At 39.0% G+C, this 22,904-nt stretch overlaps 1 protein-coding gene across 4 annotated transcripts in view; it reads left to right on the top strand.

Moving 5' to 3' along the window:
- The window catches only part of tafa5l (TAFA chemokine like family member 5, like), an 80,789-nt gene extending 75,172 nt beyond the window's left edge, over positions 1 to 5,617 (top strand). For all 4 annotated transcript variants that reach the window (XM_088640183.1, XM_088640184.1, XM_088640185.1 and 1 more), the window contains one exon: positions 2,468 to 5,617. Coding sequence is in view for 1 of the 4 variants with exons in the window: in XM_088640185.1 (XP_088496311.1) it covers positions 2,468 to 2,476 (9 nt within the window). In the remaining 3 variants the exon portion in view is untranslated. The remainder of the gene's footprint in view (positions 1 to 2,467) is intronic.
- The last annotated feature ends 17,287 nt before the right edge of the window (positions 5,618 to 22,904 follow it).

The raw sequence follows: 22,904 nt of genomic DNA, 5'->3' as shown, positions 1-22,904 counted from the left end.
AGAAATAAAGCAGTGCTGCGCCTGTGAATGAGACACGTATATCTGGGGACTTTATAAGAAATATCTACTCTTTTGTGCGGTGTGTCCCTATAGACTAAGATCAATTTGGATTTTTCCACGGCTCCATGTAAATGTGACATGGACTGTCATTCATTGGCAGTAGGAAAAATCCCGAGATATAAATGCTTCTTCTCTAGGAGGCAGGGGATGTCTTCCCCAGTTGTTGGCTGTCAAGACTTTAACTGTCTACAAGTATGTTTGCAGGCCCAGACACTCCTGCTGAGTACAGCTGCATGCCTCTCTCTCCTCCACCCCAGCATTGACATTAAAAAAGAACACTCACTGCCTTTCTTCCTTCCTACTCTTACAGTGCTGTATTATAATGAGCAGCCTTGTCACAGAGGTAATGTGCATCTAGCTCTACAAAACCACTCTCTTCAAAGCCAATTCCGAAGCTTGTATTCCAAATGTCTTGACTTTATTATACTGTGTCTAAAAGACAATTGAAGGTCTCCTTTAACTTCTCTTTTGGAACTTGCCAGGAAGTTAAAAAGAAAGGAAACATCTAAATTCAGAACTGACCTTGAAGAACGCAGTTGTGTCAAAGAATGGGCTGTATACAACTTTGTTTCTGAAAACCTGACTTTGTTGGTTGTGCAGGGCCTGATGTAGACACTCATGCACATAAACCAACACTTGTACCAAATGAGTAGAAATTGTCGTGGGAGAAATAAACAGGATTTGTCGCAGGGCTCCTTTTGTGCCATGGTAGGGCTATGAGATGCAGTTCTTCAGCTGAGTATTTTTGTCCATGTTCCCCCAACAGAAAAGACATTACCAGCTGCACACCGTTATCACAGGACTGTTCTTGCACCTGTAAAAGCCAGGTGCCACCTACCAGTACAACTAAAGTCCATTTTATGTAATTAATCTAAATGAGCACACCTGCATCCAAGCGCAACTGTTCCAGCTCAGGCCTGAAGCTACTGTGGTTTTGGAGGTTTTGTCATCTCAGGTGTCAATTCTAACTGTTAAAAACATGGTCCATATTTTACATTACAGCAATAAGTGTACACAATTCATGTACTGTAGTTAACCAGACAAATATTTCTGTCATAGAGGAATGGTTAATCTGCTGCTGGATACTACATGTTGCATAAAGGTTAAGATAGCAGCTGTCCCGTAGCGTAGGCAAAAAAGTTATTGTATTTCTATAGATGGTGATGTGGCCAAATTTCAACATTTAAAGATTTCTCTTGAGACCAGATGCAGATCTGAAGTTTGCATTCAAATATAAAATACAACAATATGACTATGTTAATGATTTTTTTATTCCTCTGTGATGTCCTTTAATGAGTCTATAAGCTCTGTAATTTATATTGTTTTTCCAGGGAAACTGCTAAGGGGTTTTAAATATCCTTGTGTTCATTGTATAGATCTAAAAATATATACTACAGTAATGCCAAAAGGTAGAATAGCTAAAGGCAAAATTTACATCATAGTGTGAATTAACAGCATTTTTAAAGTATTAAACATATGCCTAAAGTGTGTACATGGTTTAGTTTTTCTGTGTTCAGTGATCTGGGATGTAAATAAGAATGCTGTTCACGATTAACAGATGAATCAGAGTTCATGTGAAGACATAGAACAAACAAAAACAGAATCTAGGAAGTATTAAGTATAAAATGCAACAGACTGAGTTGATTAAAGTGTTGTCCTTTAAGTTTCATTTCAGACATATTGTTCCATTTCTTTCAATAATTCAACTTATTTTGTGTTGATTTTTCACAAAGTTTCTAACAAAAAAGAAGCAATGTTGTATTGTAGTTGGATAAACAGGCTTCTGCATCAGGTAATGATCAAAGACAAATTTCAAGAGCACAGTCCAAATTCTTACACAAACCTCCTTGCAATCTTTATTATCTGGTTCAAATTGCACCATATAATTCACTGTGCATCACCGTCACAGGTTAATTAAAAATGGAAAGAACTTTTTACATGCTCAGCTTAATGGATGGCTCGGTGCTACTGATAGTCAAGACCTATAGCCTTCGGATGTGATATTTTGTTAAGGAACCACTGCAGGAGAACTATCCTGTTAAATTGAAAGTCGTTATACTTACTGTATTTATTATCCTATTCTGTCTGAATGAACTGTAGACACTTTATGGAGCTCTCTGAGTCATGGCTGTGGAGTTCTTTTAAACGTTTGCATGATTTTTAACAAACTCATCATTGAAGCATTTTGTAACGTGCAGTCTGATCATTGGAGAATTTGCCATTTGAGTAGTGTGCCATCCTTTTTGTTCAGTCACTTATAAACACTCAATAAGGTACTGCATTGCTGGCACTGTCTCTCTCTAGCTAGCAGTACCACAGTTAATGAAGGCATCTGTGTGGACAGGGGAGGTAGTGGCAAAGAAGCAATCTGATTTTTTCCCCCATGTTCTCTTTCTTCTTCCCACAGGTTTCCTGACAGGCTTGGGAAAGAGGAAAGAGATCATTATCCCGGCAGCATTGCGTCTCCACTTAAATGTACCTCAGCTCAATCCCACCCCTCTGTGGAGCTCATCGTCTGTCCTTGGCACCATTCACTCACCTCACATCCAGCCAGAGATGACCTCCCTCCCCCGTCCATCCTGCACTCTCAGCAGGCCAACACGCTGCACTTCTGTGGCCAGCGAGCCCAGGAACACTCCTTCAGCTCTTGTGGACTGAAATGCCTGTGGACTTAGAGGATCGGGAACCAGACTCTCCACGTTCCCTCTCACACTCCCTCTCTCCTCCTTGGCACCTGCTGGGAGCAGAAAGTTATCGTCAAAACCTTTAGGGAAGATCTTGGTGTTCATCTGTGCTATTTTGTTCCGAGAAGAGCATTTGTCCTCAGTCCACAGCTTTATATGTGATTGTTTTGTTTTTCAAGGAAAATGGGGGATAAAGAATATGTATAAAAAAGCTTATGTGACCAAGAGGAGGCTGTGAGGAAACACGGTCGTTTGTTGAGAGGAGAGACAGAAGCAGAATGAAAATGCTGACCCTGCCGATCTCCAGGAACTGAAAATCCCATGTAACCATGGCCTGGAGCTCCAGAGGTCTGGAGTTCACTGAGGAGAGAAGAGGACAGACTGGCAGCTATCCTGCTGATGGAGCACATTTTGTGGGGAGAGGGAAGGACACAGATGCTGAGCACTGGAACAGCTGTAATTATTCATAGAAGGTCACCCATACATGAACAGAGCCAGAGCCAAACTGCCACAGATGTAGACCTTACAGTGACCCCTGCCTCCCCTGCTCCACTCTCGTTCAGCCTTTCTTTGGGGTTAATTTTGGCCTTTTTTCTTTGGTTCATAAAAACATAAATCCAGTGGAGACAGAAATATGTGTTTATGTGTGTGTGTGTGATCACAAAGGTCCTAAACACTCTGTGAACAGAGAGATCACAACTGTGTTTCTGAATAGATACACTTGTCTTTTCCCCCGCAAAAGCCTTCCAACTCACAATCACACTCACTGGCACATACATCAATGCATCTTGATTTTTCTCTGCACTGCCTCTGCAGGGTGGTTAAGGCTGCAGACTGCTGGGAAAGCATGCTTGAGAGAAGATTTCTCTCCACTCCACAGTATCATATTTCTCTCATGTGAACAGGGTGGTTTTCGTAGCCATGGGTGCTATTGTAGCTGATGGGTCGATATCACACTGCATTAAAATAGCAGAACATTTCTGATATTTACTCTGTTCCAGCCTGGACTGAAACGAGAAAAGGGACCTCGTTTCCTGAGGAGCAAGGCTTGTAATAGTAATGTCCTTAGCATTGGTTGGTGGTGGCTGCAGCTTTGATAAAAATCAAAGGCTCTGCGATCCTGAAAGATCCTCCCCTGTGTCTTTTTATGAAGAATTTGCAAGGCTTCTATAGTTGGCTCTTGCTGCCCTCTCTACACTTGTGGAATAAAGCTCTAATAGAAATTGAGGTATCATGGAAGGGCCTTTAGGGGGAAAGAAGCTATGCACAAAGAGATTCATGGAGAAGCTCTGTGATTTCATTCTAAAGAGATATGTATTCCCATCTGATGGTGGTTCTGAGGATTTGTAATTTTCATTTTCATGCAATTGAAAGTTACCACATGTACATTGAGAAAACCAATGTATATGCCGTAGCCTCCCATGAGAGTAATGTGAGTAAATGTTTATCCCACTGTATCGTTGGCTTCAGTGGCCCCTTTTTAAGGACAATCTGTTGCCTATTTTTAACACTTGATAAGAAGAGGAAGCAGCAGCTTCTTAATCAGAGGCAGGCTTAAGATGCCCAACAGGTGTAAAGTGAGGCTGACCTTTTGTATATGGCATACCCCTTGATTATGAATCAATGACCAAAAAAATCATTCATTCATGAAACTTAATGTACATAGTCAGTGTTTGGAAGGTATTGCAGTATAACAAGGGTGATTTTTTTACATCTTTTTGGTGGTAATGGAAAAATACAGAACACCTGCTGTCAGATCCCAGAGTAAAATTGACCTAGAGGGAAAATGGTTGAGATTTCTACCATAATTTTAATACCATTCTTCTGAGTTTCATCTATCAGGGCATAAAGAGTAATCTTTTCCTGAAATTATTTGGTAACGCATAGGAATGTCAGTTTTTGCATTTTTGTTCAGATGAGTACATCATGAAGGCATGGGGGGAGTCAGGGTTCTGAACCTTCATTCTATTTTTATCCAGTGAGCACCTCTATGGAGGTGGACTCCCATTTCTCTTGAGGTTCAACCGGGTTGATGCTAGCTCATCTTGTAAGAGCAGTATTAAACACAGGAGGTGCTTCATAACATTGATACCAGTTACAGAGAAGCTATAAGTTTGTGGTGTGGTTATAGGGGTATGGAGCCACTTTCTGGGGACCGCAATGTGAAAATGGGTGCAGGATTCTTTCATTCTGTATTTGCCAATGTGTTAACCTCTTTGTAGGCAATGCTACCAGACACCAGCTATTAAAGCTGGGGTGCTGCCAAGGAATCTATTGTTCTCACATCTGGAGAAAAACACAGAGCCCTGACATATTAAAATGAGTAGTCTTAACATGATACAGCTGTGCTAAATGCCAAGCACAAAGAGGAGCAGGCTCAAACACTTAAGCATCTGTTAGTTTGGAACTGCTTATAATGCAGGGCTTGGCATAGATGGTTCAGAGTTAGATTATGTGCACAAATGTAATGTGAGGAAATTTAATGATATTGTGGAAGTGCTCATTTTATTAGTGCAGGGCTCTGTGTAGATATAAATATTCTGTAATCTCACATTTTCTGTTTATTTTTTACTATTTCAATAAAACACCCACCAAAGCTACCAATAGCACTCACAAAATAAATACCTACTCTTGGTTTCTGCACTTGGAAAATGCTTGTTCATGTACTTAAAGAAATATTCCAAACTTGTAAATAGATATAAAAACAGCGGTTTTCTATGTTGTACCGTTAGTGCCAACTGCAGTTACCTTCTCTATATTCATTCTATTTAACATGTTTCCAGAGCTGACAGCTGTGGTTTTAGTAGAGACAACTCATGCTGTTCCAGTTATAAAGTTATAACTTTATTAAATATACATTTACAAAAAGGTTATTAAGGGGAGACTGATTATTGGAATGGGAAGAGAAAGTGTGTGTGCAATGTCACAACATAACCACATTGCAAAATAACAAAATTAACATTACATCTGTAGTCTTTGTAAAATAAACACAGCATCCGATAGATTCTAACAGTATTTTTAGAAGAGTGTGTGATTAATTTACTTATTAACTATAAAAAAGGAATATCAAATGAAAATCTGGTCAAAACACCCACTGGCAATGCAAAAAGAAAAAACAAAGAACAAATGTGACCCGTTTTAGTCAAGGAATACTGAGAGCATCATGGCACACATTTTCTTGGCTTTACTGGCACAGCTTGGTAAAACTGTAATAACCAGACGACAAGCTCAAAACAAACGGATAGTTACACACAACTGTCATGGCTATATACAGATATTTACAATTCTGCAAGCACTAGAGCATTTTCTTCAATAGGCATGGAGAATACGGAATTCTATCCTGACATTGAGAAACAAAATGGCTTAAAAATGAAGGGCACATGCACCCTAACACACAGGCATCTGGCACAAAACTAACTCTCTAGAGTGGATGCTAAACAAGTGTGAACTTATTTCCCTTCACTTATGAGCCCAGTTTTTATCAGGTGCTCAAATTACCTGCACAAGTTTTGGTTTCATTGTCTGTACTGTGAGAGAGAAATTTCATAATCTGAAATAATTATTGTACTGTATGTGCAGTTTATCATGACTTTTGGCCTACTTTGTCCTATGCTGAAAAGAGAAGAAAAGAAACAACGTTTCGGCTGTGGAACCTTCTTCGGGTGTCCTTTAGGAATGATATTATACAGTAACTACGGCATCTGTAAAGGAATAGGGAGTGGTTACAGATCTCTGTGAAGAGATGAAATGTCACTTTGGTGAGATAAGGGCCAAGCAGCCCAGGGAGGAGGAGAAGGAATGATGACGAGATCTAGAAAACGATTTACCGGAAGGCATAGTGGGTCACAGCAGAAGTGGGCCGAAGTACTTCAGGTGAAGAAGGCTCCACAGCCTAAAACGTTTTTTCTTTTCTTCTCTTTTCAGCATGGAAAGAACCTTAACTTGTTTCTTTGCAGCCTACACATGCTGATGCAGCTACCTATTTGAACTACTTTGTCCTATGACCCCTGCCCAGTGAAGTTTGGTTTAATGACATCATTGTTACATTTTCACGTTCTAAGATTTCAGACTTAAGGGTTTAACAAAAGAGGTTTAGCTTGAGTTAAGGATTAGTACTAGTATTTGAGACCAGACTCTGGCTGCTGGGACTAGCTTTGGGTGAGCTGATCACATAAGTCTGTTTGAAATACTTAAACAATGCCAATTGTAACATCCTTTTAGAGTGGGGTGCTTTTCTTGGGTACTTCAAACATCCTTCTAACACCTAACATTCTGCTACAGTAGGAATATACTGTAGGTTATTTGTAAAGATGACTAATTAATTGGTTAATAATGTCAAATACAAGTGTATATACACATACACTTATACAATATATTTGTTATGTTATCCTTCCAGAAAAATTAAACAAACTGCACTATATTTGTCAAGAACAATAATTAACAAATTACTGAGAATGTAAGGTTGAATTAGGTATTCAGTACTTTGCATGAAATCCAAACAAAGCTAGTAATAAACTAGTCAATCCGGTAATTGTTAGACACTATAATAGTAATTTACTTAAAATTAATAGTGGATAGGACATGATAAATACACCAGGACCTAACTATGTAATTTATAAACATACTATAGCTCTCTTTGATTTAGAATATGTTGGCAAAAGACTTAACCAGGACACATCTATATTTGGCTCAACCTTCATGTTAGGGATGGATGATAATTTCATTACAATCACGATTATCAGTTAAGCAACTAAAATATGCAGTTTCTTTTGAGCATCAAATTTAAAGCTATTGCTACCTGAAGAGCATGAAAGTGACTTCTACAAGTCATTGAGTGCAGACGGAAAAAAAAAGTGAATTTCTGCACATTTCCAAGACTGTATGATTGCTACAGTATATGGTTTACAGTATGCACATGGAATGTGGATAACCAAAACAGCTCACAAATGCAGTTTTCTAACAACGCTCCAGAGTTAAAACTGAGTGTCCTTCTGTTATGCCCCAATATCAATAAACATTAATGAGTGCAGCGGCAGTTTCCATCTTTTTGATAACATTCCATAAGTACGATTGGAAATTTTTTTGCAATCCTCCCATGGACAAAAGAGATACTATACCTGTACATGCATTTGTCAGAAAAGGCTACCAGTACTTGAATATTTACCAACTGATCTACAAAACACCACCTTGTTCTCTTGACCCAGTGGACCAAAATCAATGATGGACGGTCGTCAGTAGGTGTATCTGTTTGGGTGACTGAAAGTAAAAATAGAAATAAAACTCCCCCACTTCAAAAAGCAAGGCTGTTTCATTGTAGATGTTTGTCCTCTTAAAATGGCAAGTGCATAGAAACATATTCAAGCCCAGACAAGCAGAACTGCTTGGCTCCCCACACCCATGAGTAATGCTCTTACTGGGCCAATTACCATGCAGTTGATCTGATAAGGTTCTGGAGAAATGAAAGGCAATTAACCCATCTGCACACTGAACCACAGGTCATGCTTGTGTTCCACTAACACATTTTAGCAGAGGAGAAAAATTTACTAAAAGAAAATCAATGAAGTACAGTAAGTGTTTTACTTTCAAAGGAAAATTTGCAAAGACCAAATTATCCTGCAGGCAAAAGAAAAATGGTCAGTTTCAAGGAACAATTTTTACTCTCCTGGCACTGAATCACTACAATGCTTTTAAGAGACTGAAAACGCAAAAGTTTGTTGGTTTTTCCTAATCAGTTTTGCTTTTTGGTACATTTGCCTACTGCTACCCTACTGTTCCCTCACCAAGTTCATAAACACTTAACACATGTGACATGTGACTTAAGACATGTGGAAAAATTATTTAAAACTCTAAGTTATTATAGCCCTGTATCCTCCAATCTGCAAGATCCAGCCACTAAACCACTAAACCATTTCCAGAGGATAGGACCAGACCAGCTTTCTAAAAATGCATGTCTAAAACCGGGATTAACAGGCAAGTTGAAATTTACCTTCTTCAAGTTTCACTGTTATGAGTCAAACACCTTAAGAAAAGTCATTTTCTTCAAGCATGAAATTAGGTTAGCATAATGGCTCAACAGTAGAATGCTACATATTAAAGCTTTTTATACAGATGCTAATCAATCAAGGGTGATTCTGCCTTTTCAGCTGAAAAGGAGGTTTATGGTAATGTGATAAATACAAGAAACAAAATTCAAGGCGCCTTCTTTCACCCGCCATTCCTGAAGGTCAGGTGTGTCCCCCTCCAGAGCGACAGGTGAGGGTAGGTGTTATTTCTCAGCTCCAGTGGTTCTGTGGCCAATAGCTGCTGAAAGAACACTAATTGCTAACATGCATATTTGCTGCCTGGCCGCCTGCTCTATTTCCCCCAATTAAAATGTGCACTGTAGTGCCACCCAGCTCCTGTCAGTGCAGATACGCAGATCACACATTACCATTTCTCCTAAGGGGAGTGCCATCTCAATTACTGGCTTTAATTGACAGCCACTCTAACCTTTTGGGGCTTACATTCGCATTGATGTCCTTGTCCCAAGGGTATAGGCTGACACATAGGATGATTGGTTGAGTTTTTGTCTTACAGAGAAGACAGAGACCGTTTTCACCACTTAAAGTGAATTCTCAAATGAACCACTCAATCCTTCAGACTGGCATATTTGTATTTTTACCTTTTTAATTGTTTAATTTATTTGAAGTCAGACTATTTCCTTTCACTGGGGTTTTGAAGGTGGATGAGTGGTACAATTCCAGTCCTTTATTTTTTTAACAAGTTGAACTTTTCCCTCAAACAAAAAATACAAAGAAATGAAATGAGAATTCTCATACCAAAATGGGGCAGTAGCTTTACAACCTGATCTTATCAGATTGCAGAAGCAAAGCAAGATTGAGAATGGGGAGTACTGGTGTTGGTGGTTGGGTAGGCAGAGCTGTTTTGTCTAGACCAGTTTCCGAACTAACAATCCAGGATGGTGATCGGATGACACTTTAAAAAAAGCAGTTCCCAGCTCCTCAAGGGCAGCTATCAAGCTGATTTTATAGGTTTCTAAATCTCCAGCTTCCCAAGAAAAAGGAAAAGCTTCAACTTGTCCAATTAAGCAAACAAGTTCAATTAAGTAATTAAAGTACTTGGATAAAAAGCCAGAAACCTGCAGGCCCTTCAGGACATGACTTGTGCACCACTGCTTTAAAATGGGTTCCTGACTTTCTGACTAAAGATCCCGTGACACTGTTTGGAAGAGCAGAGATATTAACCTCCGTGTCCTGGTTAGATTTAAATTTGTGTTTGTTCATCTGCCCTACCTAAAGTATCCTCTTAAAGGGAGAAGCAATTTCTCACTACACCACTAGATCTGTTATGTCCTTAAGGGTCACAACCTAATGTTTTCTAAGAATTTAAATCAGCAGCTCAAGAACTTTGAGAAAGGAAATATTGGTCCATGTAATTACATGTAGTTTAAATACATTAAGAGATGTACAGTAATGCAAACTCAAAGCCCTGATTCATTAGAGTACCACAATGCAAGTTAAGCATATTATACCAACAACAGTTAGTATAAATAGCTGTACAGCAATTGCCATCACACCAATCCCCTTAATAGCACCCGTTGAACCCAAATTTCAGCAGGTCTGCATGGGACACTCCATGGGAGTTTGATTAGGGATTTGCAATCCTGCAGTTGCCAGTTTGCTTCATAGCACCAACACCTACAAGCAACCACAAAGCTGAGAAATTTGTTAAATTTAGAGTTGATTTAAAAATGATATAAATTGACTCTTTTTAAAAAAAAATAGAGTTGATTTACTGTAGCTCATAAAAACCACGTTAGGAAACCTGCAGACATACCAGACCCCCAGGACTAGTGATTACCCACCCTTGGTTAGATTCATGTCCACTGCTACTACAACAAATAATAGATCTATTGAAAACGATAATGAGATGCTCTAAGCATCCACTATCTTCCCCCATTCAGAGTCTCATGCTTTTCATCTTTTTCTGAATTGAAGTAATTTTAATTCAATGAACACCATTCATCTACTCTCAAGAACTGGAAAATGTGAACAACAGCATCGTATTGACTAAGAACAATCAGACCGTGGTCTACATGTCAGGCAGTTGTACATAAACACTAGAACCGCAAGTAAAATGAGGGGACCTGACTGGTCTCAAAGTAAAAGGTGTTCATCCACTATTCAGCTTACTGATAAAATATCACTATGAGACACCTCAAGGTGCTGGCCTTAACAGCTGGTAATCAAAACTAAAGGGCATACGCAAAACATCACCCGATTTCCAGCACAGGTAACCACGCGGCTACAGTATACTGTGGCATATACATTATTATTATCTATCAAATGTTTAGAGCTGTGAGACCTGATAACTGCAAAACATAGCACAAATACCTTATGTTTACCATCATACCTTGTCCTTATAATTCTAGTTTATGAACATATGTTGTGGGATTTCTCTGTTTCATAGTATTGGAAAATGCATTTAGCGCTGGAAAAAGGAGGCCTGTACTTTACAAAAAGAGTTGTGATTAAATTACCCAGTCATGCTGTCGAAGGTGAATTCTTTGGATACTTCAAGAAATATACAGTGTTTGTAGGATCGTGTCCGTACTCAGCTACAGACATTCAAATGATGGGATAAATGACCTTAACATTTCTTATGCTCATTTGTTAGCTGACATGCATTCAAATTTATCTGCAAACATGGTTTCTTCATTTAAACAGAAATGTGAGCCTTACATTCATGCTTAGGTCTGAATGCAGTCGTAAAAGCAGTTTCAAGATTGTCTTCATCCCTCTTCATCAAGGAAGATCCGACAATCTCATCCCCTCTAGTCACCATCCATTCAACTCACCAGGTCACCTTTACTTCAAAAGCTTGAGAAGTTTGATCATTTTGATTAAAGTGTATACATTAAAATCTAAGATATTTAATTAACTATAAACTGATCTTCTTTAGAACATTAATAAAACCTTTAGAGACATTAAGTCACCAAAGAGTTACTTTTGGGACTAGTATGACAACTACAGTATATTGCCAGTAAGGATGCTTCAAAACAATCATACAGTACCTTAATTTGTAATAAATTGATTGCTTTCCAAAACATCTATTAAGTCCCTATTTATGCAACTTAATCTACAGTATTGTTGTATATTTCACCCAGCCATACAGTGAATATAAAAGGAATCCTAAATCACTGCTGAGAAGATGGAAGGTTAAAAAAGGACTAAACCAGAACATATTAAGAAAAAAATGACTCATAGAGGAATAATCATAAATACACCCTGTCAAGCCTTTCAGCTCTGGCAGGCAACATTTTTCTCAGGTCTGAAGTGTTTACTATTTCCAGACAGGTTAAAAGAACTGAATCTATTCATCCTTGAAGTAGATGAGACTAGAAGAAGGGGAGGCATTTAAACTATACAAAGTCAATGCCATTAACTACTTCAGACCTCTCTGTGGAATCAGGACTAGAGGACACAAGTTGGAAACCAGTACAAAAGAGGCTCAGCAGTGAGTAGATTTTATGGAAGATTCTTTGATTCTATGGACGAATGTGCCAAGACACATACAGATTGTAACTCAGCAGGACTGCTGATTTAAGAGACTGAAGAAACTCAGTTTAGTGCTACAAGACCGTCTTACCACAATGCAAGGATTGAATGGTGCAGGAAAAGTTGACTACAACCTAAGAGTTAACAGGTCATTTTCAAAAACTCTTTACCATTGTGTTACACGTCACTAACAACTGCTTTTTATACTACTTGTGAGACAATAAGACAAAAAACTTGGCAGGTGTAGCACAAATCTTCTCTGAATTTAATTTGCCAGTTCCTAAAAGACGTTTAAATATTCTGTTCTAATTCTGCAGCACCAGGGGTTTATTCTCCCATTTTACAAAGAAGTGGTGAACATGATATTAAGGTCCTGTGAATGTGGCTCTACATATTTTGGGACATTACAAATTTTGTTATGGGTGAATTGGGTGCACAAACAAAACCTGGAATTGTGATCATTCGAGAGGAATCCATTTTTTTTATTTCCCTGCCACAGAGCACTTATCGGTACAAACCCTAGCAGCTGTTCCTCCATTTCATGTGTTAGACACCCCAGTGAGGATGATAGGAACTCTATCCCAGAAAGTGCAATCCAAATCCCTTTCCTGCAGCTATAAATCCAATCTGGATCTGTGTGTATCTAGTAGGCTTTGGTGAGCCTTATCTCTGCGAGTTTGTCCAGAGAGTTATGTTGCTGCCCTGGGTGTGTTCATGAAATGAGCCCCTGCACTCCCCCTCACTACACATACAAATGATTGGTGACAACTCATCTCTTAGGAGAATTTTTGAGTATCCTGGCCTGTGTGATCAAATCCCCCCAAAATACAGTTGTGTGACTGAAGAGTTAATCAGTTGATGGAACAGGGAATGTTTTTAGCACCATGATAGATGCAGTAATAATTAATGTACTGCAGTCACTAAACACCCACAGCAGAGTGGGAGAAAGCTGTCTGTGCTGATATTATCAGTTTTGAATTTTAAGGCTGAGGTTACCGATATTAGATGTGATGCAAAGGGAAGATCCACCAAGGTACTGTAACTCCGCATCCTGTATTTTCCGGAATCAATTAATATTTCAGAGCGAGTTACAGAGAGCAGCTCTGGCATTTCACTAAAAATTAGTGAGGTCTCTTTTGAAGCTGATTCCTAGCATCTGCTTGTGCTTTTTCTGTATCGTCCCTTGTAACTGGTTGCACACATCTGGTCATGAATAATTGGCATGTGGAAATAACATACTTTTAAGGGGATGGCTTATATGTTAGTGCTCCATCTTTATATTATAAATTCATAAGGGGCTGTTACGTTACTTTAAGTGCACTGAGGGGAATACATTATCTTTAGTTTCATATCTGTCAAAGTTAATTCGCTCACTAATATTGTGCAAAACCATAAGACACAAATGTGAACTGCTGCTGTTGTTCCTCTCCATCTGGATTTTAAATCTCCTGACTGGTATGTTTCAAAAGTGGAGTTTTTTTCTTGTGTTGTGATAGAAATTGAGGTTTTACAGACAGAGCTGAGGGTCTCCACAATCAATTTGCTGTGACAGACAAGTTTGTTTCAGGAGATGTTAATTAAGTAAGTTCCCTCTACCGGCAATCTTGACATTGCCTTGTTGTGAATTGCAATAGGAAAACAACACAGTCAGAGGAGAAACCTAAAATGTTGCTTTTTTCCCCCCTCAATCTGAAATCACTACCTGCCAAAAAAACAAACCACTGGATTGCTATGTAGTCACAGCTCTCTTTCAGGTGCCAGGGAAAGTACACTTACAAAAAACAAATAAAGAAAATACAAAATTTCTTATAAATGTTTTTTTTTGCATGCACAATTTGTTGCCAGTGTTAGCTTTTGTAGACTTCCTACCTTTCACATAAAGTTTACGTAGATTTCATACAGCAATTTTGCTAATACTGGGAAAGAAATCTAGTCAAAAAGGACACAACTGGCAGTTTGTGAAATCAAGGTATGGTGATTTGATCAAAGGGCTGCCGATGAATGTTAGGCTGCTCACTGAAAAAGTGTCATGGCACTGACAGCATGCAGGAACTGCAGCTGACTACGTCCTCTTACCATTTTCCCCAACAGCCACAAGTGTATGCACAGACCAGCACAAGACAGGTAGATTAAATACTAGAAATGTTACTCTGCAATTAAACTCACAATTATGAGAGCACAGACAACTTAAACAGTATAATATTATAGCACATCAAGGTCTTTACTGTTCAAAGCACAGTAACTGGCCTTTGCTATCTAACTTGGTCTACTAGATAGAAGATTAGGCAGCCTGAGTAAAACAATCGCAGCAAGTTCACCTTTCAGTCCATCTTTTACACTGCATGCAATGTCAGAGATACTGTTTCGTGTTCTGTTCAACAGAATTCACTTTTAGTCTCTGTAACTTGAATTTGTAATTGTGTAATTCTTCACCTTTACACTACATTTCATGATTTGTGGCCTCCTGTTACTGTACACCGGGTGGAACTATTTATACTATAGCTACAAGGAGTCTTATATGTTCAGTAGGAGGTCAACACCTAATCTTGCCCACCTAGCTATGTAAGAATATAACCCTTCTTGCCTGCTCTCGTGGGTTTCATTTTTATATTTTTACTGGCCCAATGAACCATAAGGCTTGAATACAGAGGCTATGTTGTCCCTCTATTGCTCTAAATTATCTGCCACCAATTACCAATTACTGAGACAATTACAGTATTTAGGAATTGAATAGACGTAAAAAGACACATTTCTTGAGTTATATGGGACAAGAACTAGCTATCCTGAAACTACATCACCCTTGTGCTTGGCTGTATGCTTTTTAATTCAGAGCAAATGATGCCTGTCCAAATTCAGGGACAGTCTTTTCTCCAGGATTTCATGTGCACTGTACTGTCATACGTCATAATGTTGTGCTTTTGTTTCATCCTCTTGGGGGTCCCTTTTCACAAACTCCACAATTTACTTTGTCTGCGGCTTTTGTGACAAGCTTCAAAACACCAATTGAAAAATGAGGCACCATTAATTTAGGTTGGCTGAAATGCCCAGCTGGCTGTTATTGTGAACGGGGTCTGTTATTACAGTGGCTTTCAGAAAAGAAAAATGTCAGGAGAATTAATTGAGCTTGGTTTGTAGTGGGAGTCTGCTTGATAGGATGTGAGTCAAGGATAATGTGAACCAAGGAACAAAAGGTCACACCTAGCAAAACATTGGGCCCATAACCTTAGCCCGTTGGTGCTCTTAAGATGGAAAATGAAACAAGTCTACTTCTATCTCCTGCTGCATCATTGTACTGTTATTATAATAGTGTATGGTCACTGGTTCACCTCCATGTCATGTGTGAATTAACCCTCTATCTTCTGAAAAGGGAAAAACAGAAAATCAAAGGATGACTCAGTGTGCATAACAATAACAATTTGATCTCCTTGGTGTAAATACTGCTTCACTCTGCATTGCACAAGCTCATAGCACTCCAGAAATTCATTTCATCTTCCTAATCCTCTTCTGGAAAGCATAGCACTCAGCGTGAGATCAGTTTAATATTTTGTAGCATTATTTCTTTTCTCTACTAACACCTTGTGCAGTAATATGTAACCAAACATCATGAAGGTGATCAGAATTTCTTTAGTATTATAACACAGGCACCGGATGCTATTAATTCATGGCCAGTCTTAAACAATGACCTTTTTAAAGGCCAAGTGATGCCATTGTGTTTTTGGATTGGATGTTTCCAGAGGCAATTTATTTAAATGTCCAATGAAATCTATATTTAATGTTTAATAGGTGTTACCGAAACTTTATGATGCTTGGTTCCTGGTCACTACTGAAAAGGTAGGTGGAGAAATTCACAGCTCAAGCAGGCAAATAAAGTTGCTTTCACTGACTTGATCACAGGTATGAAAATTGGTTTGAGAGATGCCCTGTGGATCGAGATTTTTGGTTAAGCTGCTGGAGAAAAATCAGTGACCCGTCAACTTGTTTCTAGTTCTTTCTACATGATGCTCTAAAATATGCAGGTGTTGCAAAAAAGACAAGGCTGTTCAAAGTAATAACCACACCTGGCACATACTGTACAACTCCTACCACAGAGATAAAGTGCTAAGTGGTTTGGAAAATGTGTTTGTAGGAGGACTGATTATGCATTGAAGGCATTTTCAAATAGACTTTTTTCCCCCTGAAATCTCCCAGCAACAATACAAGTATGTGCTTCACCTGACAGAGCTGCAGGAACAGGTGGGTGTCTTTACATTTCCGACAGCACAATGTCGTAGCAGAGCTTGAGAATGCTGTACACAACAGAAAGACTAAAGGCTGACTTTCCTCCAGATGTTTTCAGATGCTCTTTACCTGCAGCTAAACCGACAGGGGCTGTCACTTTCGTGGGTGGTGCAAATCCTGGAAACATGAGCTGCGTTGTTCCCTGCCTTGTTATAATCTGAAATAGATTTTGATTTTTTTAATGAGCCAACACGTTTGGAATCCCAGAATTTTTAATTAACTGAGCTCACTACTGCATCTCTCATGCTTGGACAGGAGAGAGGAAGGCGGTGTATATGCTCTGCAAACTCTATTGGGCCAGATAGTCCCCAGAATCCAAAGGAAGGCCAGGGCAGTGGAGAAAGGGTGTGCTTAGCTCTTGTGAGCAGGTACCTGCGACAGGGGTTGCTTCTTAATAGCAAGTGTTGCTACTAGCAGATGAAGCAAATAAACAACAAAGCCTGATCACACAAAGTACAGAATTGCTTTTACTTGAGATCACAAATACTGGTTAGAAATGCTATCCTAAACACTCAAGGCAGAATAATAATAAGAGCATAATATGCTGTGCAGTATACTGTATGCCTTCCTTTTCACCTGGCTGTTACCAAAGGAACCACTTTGCAGGTATCAGTCATTCTTCTTCACATGAGTTGTTATTCACTCCTGTTATGTCTCTTCCTCCTCTTCCTGTTTTTGTGTTTTCTCACTGCAGCGTTTCAAGAGCAGTACTCTATACTTAGAATACTGCCATATACTGGAGGTTCACTTCAATGGTGGGAAAAGTGGGTCCCTTCTTAATACCCTCTTTCTTAGGGAGGAACACTACTACATAAATAGAATAATTTGTTCTAATAATTACATTAATTCAAAGTAGTAGTTTCTGGATTGTGAAGCCTAACTCTGAACCGATTCCTCCATTATAGTGCTTGGGAGTCCTCCACAATTTTATACAATGTGCTTTTTAACAAATATATCCCCATTCTCCATGACAATACACAATAGAGATAGTGGAAATACCATAATTCTTTTCACTTACAGTACACATATCAATGTAATTCATGATATCTGTCAAGATCAGGGAGCACATTTCCTTTATGGAATGGTGCCTATAGTGTATGGGGCAGAAAAGCTTAGGTTTAATATATGTTTCTGAATATTGAACAATTCCAATTATTCACACTCCAGTATTTTTAGTAAATACTAAAAAAAAAGTTTGTTTTCTACTTGCTCCTCTGCTCTCATTTGAAATGACACAAAGGGCTTTAGAAACCCTCCACCACTAATCGCTGAGTGTTAGATGCTGTGTCCAATTACATCATGAAAGCGTGTGCCCCTGTTAACAGCTGATAGACTTCATTACCGCAAGAGAGTGAGAGAGCATGCAACCGGCCAATGAAGGAAATGATGAGCCTTAGTGAGGAGGAATAATGCAAAGGGCCAGCCAGCATTGTGTGCCAGGGAGATAGTGAGGCTGTCACAGACCAGGGGCAGGAGCAGAAATACAGTTGCTATTAAAATAATAAACTGCGTCTGACAGACAGGAAGATGAAGTGGGTCTTATTCAAATATTGTAGTGACCTGGAAGAGCTTACAGCTGTATTTACAACATTGGATCTTTGTATCCTCTTAAGAAAGTCTGTAGTTTTGGAGATTAGCTGACTCTGACCAGGATTAACTGAAGCAGTGCCCCATGACTGGCTGAGCAACTCCAGAACTGAATGGGTTTGAGTCAGTCAAACATTCCTCAGCCTGCTGTTTAGAACAACTTACACTTACACTTACTTACTGTGAGAAGCCTGCAAGCTCCTGGTTGTGTACTGTAGGTCAGAGAGATGCAATGCTGCTCTGGTGCTGAGTCTCAGGGCTGTAGTGCTGTGGAAATAATGAAGGGTTCCGACAAGTGGGGAACTACCTCTGGAAAAAGGGGAAAATCTCTAGGTTTCATTCACTTTATCATGGGTTTAGAAAATGTTTTCAGTGTTCACTGTGCTTTAATATACTTTATGTAATATACAGTATCTGATATTATGATTCACCATGATAAACATTTCTAAAGCAAATGTACTGTACTATGACCTACTGCAGTAAAATGTAATCAAAGCATATTAACGTCATGGAAAACCACAGCAAAACCATTGCATAAGTATCATAAAATCCTAAATTTGCCACTGGAGACATTTGTAAGGCTATGTAGAAGTGCATGTGCTTGTTTTCATTCTCCCCATGCAGCACAGAAGTGCTTTTATTATTTGATCCACAGCAAGAGCAGATGTATGTAGATCAGCAAAATCAATTACCAAAGTCAGTTAGTTTCTGGGTTCATGCAACTCATTTTCAGTGTAACAGCAGGGTCCATTTCCATCAAGGACTGTAAAGGCGGATGTAAATTTGGAATTGTTTTTTTCATACTTGTTGAATGTTTGTCAGTGGGGCTTGTGCTGTTCTCGGGAAGTGCTTTGGATGACCTTGGTCATGGTCTCAGATGGAGCAGATTCAATTCCTGGCTGATATGTTTGGCTGCTTCTATTCAAACACAGCGAGAGTCCTGTTTTCATTTCCATGTTTTTTTAGAAAATGGAGTGCTGCAAATGCTGTTAATGTGGGACAGAGCCTACCTCTTGTGTGCTGTTTGCCAGCCATGGGGGGTCATGCTGAGAAAAGCAATATTCCATTTTCGCAAATACAGTGCGAGTCATGTTAGAGTCACTCTGTCTGAGCCATGGACACATTGAGGACAACCATAAATATGCATACGGTGTTCAGCTGTGTCCATTAAAAACATTGCTGTTGATCTCAAAGAATTTAGGCAGTGAATGCATTTAATACCCTGGTTTGCCAAGCCTCATTGTATGTGGAAGTCTAGCTCAAAGGTGGCTTAGGGAAACAGTGAGAAGAACTTGCATGAGTGTGTCTAACTTTCCAAAGTTTTTGGTGCACAATTTAAAAGAAGGGCAGACATTTTCTGGTTTTGCTCAAAGTAGGTTTAGTAGGAAGTGAAGCTGACTCTGGTGACTGTGACAGCAGCTACTGGCAACCTGACTAAAAATTGATTTACTCTACAGAGCACAGTAACACGTCTAAATGATAAGCAGTAAATAGCTAAGATAGTAGAGGGGATGTGCTGTTGATGGTGGTTTTGAGATGTTGTCACCCTACTTCTGGATGATGCAGTGTTTGTAACCACAGACTGTAAGGCAGGTTTTGCATTCGTCTGCTTTTTTGCATTTGTGTTTTCTGCAGTTTACAAACGCTACCTGCAGATATAGTTTTTAGTTTGTCTTGTCTTTCACCTGTACCAAAGAAGAACTGGAGTAGCAGATGACATCTTATGAAGAAAAGGAGCAGAGAAAAGATGTGTAATTACATTTGTTTTTCACATTTAAAACATACCCAAACGTATTCCTTGAGTAAGCTTAAATGCAATTTTACATTACTGTATAGAGGTTTTAGTCATACAGTAAGACCTATTTATCTCAAAGTATTTATACATCTAACACCTTCATGACACACATGGACTTTAAAAATTCCATACTTACGGTGCTTGTGATTGCAGGGGACAAATTACACTACCTCATAATGCCAGTCGTCATTTTTGCTTTTGTATAAATCTTTATGATAAAAGCAAATTAGCACTGAATGGGTGTTTTTACCCCACCAAATACACAGATTCACACACTGTGTCTCATCTCAAAAATAAGGCTCAGTTTACAAGGAATAGCAGGAATGTTAACTGAGAAATTAGGTATAAGAAGCTTTGGTTTAACCCACCTGGCACAGGTGGAGATGAGGTGGAGGAGGGATTCAAAAAGACAAATGTGACTAAGAGAGAGGGACTCACTGTGGTATTTACAGATTTGTGGGAAGGGACATCATACAGTACATGATTATGAGTTACAGTGGCAGAAGTGAAGGAGAATGTACATTCACATTTTACCTCAAGGTACTAAAGAAGGAAGTTACATAAAAAGAGGATCTACCACCTATTGTTTTCAGTCATACTCTTAGGGTGTTTAAAAGTCCAGAGTCCTATGAGCAGTGATTGACCATGATTCCCTGTTATTAAGGTTAAGGACGCCATTTCTGTCACTGTTATTTCACCTCTCTCTCAGCAGGCACTGTATATACCTTTAACTTTCAAGACCTGGCTTATTTTACTGACACTGGATTTGGTCATTGACACCCATTAATAATATGAAGGCTAATATGCTGACTTGTAACATAAGGAAAAAAAAAACAAATATTACCATGATTTCATTTGAAACAACAAGATTTTTAGAACAACTTATTGGCACATTATTATACAAGTAGGTAGGCTACTGGGCTGCAGAAAACAAACCCAAAAGATGTCTTATTTTTATTATGAAGGAATGTTTGGAATCTCTATTGTGGTCAGTGGGGGTGGTAAGCCAGTGAGACTCTTTTTTCAAAACTAGTTTTTCAGGTACAAATACCCTGGTTTTAGTTTATACTCCAATGACTTTCAATCCTGAATTGTTTTAATCTCCTGGCCAAATCCCTGCCGGAACTCATTGAGTATGCTGTGAGTGGGGCGCTCCATCATTCATAGCAAGGTGGTTGACACAGAGTAGAGGCTCTTTCCATGCCACTGCATAGTTCCTGCATAGCCATAGTTCCTCTTTTGTTGGGAAAACCGTCCGACAAAGGAGGCAGCACTTGCTGTCACAAGATTGTGTGACACTCTTGGACAATTGGCCATCAGAATTTAGGTATTTAAATCTATTCTTATACCATGTCCTTTTATATTCTGTGCTATGTCCTTGTCCTAAATGCACATTTATGGCAACACAAGAGGTTGGTTTCGAAAATGCCCTGTAAAGAGCTGGTATATCATAGCCGACTAGCCAGCTTTACTCTTCGAGGTCCTTCAGAAATTAAACTTGTTTCTAAACTGCACTGGACTGCAGTGTAATTCATTGCATCCCTATAAGGCTCTGTGGGAGGTTTCTATGTGGTTCTCGGATCTGAACCAGAGCCATTCAGCTCTCATAGTCTCTACTGCAAGCTTAAGATAGTGTTTATGTCCTTCTGCTGTCATCAACAATCACATTGCCGTGAAGATGATAGCCAAGCTCTCCCTTCCGCTCAAAGCATGCATATTTCATCATCGCCTGTTGTTTGGTTTTCTGCTTCACCAAAGTCTATTTTAGGAAAGGCTAATATAGTTTTTCTATAGGTCTTTGAGAGTCTGACAAAGCATGTGGTTCCAGAATCTTCTTCCCATTTCAAATACATCATATTTCTTGCAATCTACAAAGTGCACCGGTGTTTTTTACTGTGCATTGCCAAAAGAAGCAGAAACCCTTTTAACACTTATTGATTACGACCAGTTACTTGGTTTTCCTTTCTTGAGTTGAAGTCAATTTTTCTTACATTACACTGAATAACATCTCTACAGATCACCATACAAACCATGCAAAAGCTTTAGTTTCAGGCACATTTCACAAACATAATCTCAGTAGAGTTGTCAAACACCTCTTAGGTAATTCATTGATCTTTTTTATTTCTTGTAGATTTTGCAAAGTGACATAAGCCTTTCTTTTCTTTAATTACCCACTGCTTAGCTCTGGAAAATGTGTTCAGAAACTACAGTATATAAACTGGTCTAGCTATCTTTGCACGCTGCAGCCAACAAACACAGAAATTCCAAAAGCAACACATACTGTAGCACAATTGAACACGTCATAGAGAAGAAATGGAAGGAGTAGACAATGTACATGATTGTAAATGCTTTAAAATTATTTAAAAGCCAATGCCTTTCACAGGACAAACTACAGAAAATCAAATGCTTACTGTGCTAAATGCATGGAACAAAAGACTTCCTATTGATTTCTCTGTTATTTCCTTTACAGCGCTTTCAGTTTCCTAAAGTGTGTGATCAAAAGCACAGGAGTTGTTTTCACAATCTTGCCTATTGTCACATTTACAGTATGTAAAGAAAACCTTATTGAAAAGCCATTTCCCAGCTTTACTTAGTGCCCTGTATTGAGGGTACAGTACATTAACAAGTTCAGTACCTGGAATGAAATAAACTCTCCTCACAGCAGGTGCTGTTTTTGGTGCTGCTGCTTCAGAGATGCTGGGTTCAGTTCTGGATTAGGGTGCTGTAACACACCCGGAAATAGAGTGCATTATATATGAACTTTTATAGGCAGGCCCAGACATACGAAACATTAGTAAGGCAGAGTTAGTATTCTTTTATGTACAGAAAAAGGCAAAAATATAAATACCAGCAAAAACCTAAGATCCTCTTTGTGCTTCTCACTAGGCTTCTTCAGTTCCTTCTCTAGACAACTGGTCAGCTAAGCAGCCCACTGAAGCTAAG

Source organism: Lepisosteus platostomus, chromosome 7 (genome assembly GCF_059453375.1).
Source record: "Lepisosteus platostomus isolate fLepPlt1 chromosome 7, fLepPlt1.hap1, whole genome shotgun sequence".
Classification (NCBI taxonomy): domain Eukaryota; kingdom Metazoa; phylum Chordata; class Actinopteri; order Semionotiformes; family Lepisosteidae; genus Lepisosteus; species Lepisosteus platostomus.
Note: the sequence above shows the minus strand (reverse complement) of the source record. Positions and strands in the feature narration are given on the sequence as shown.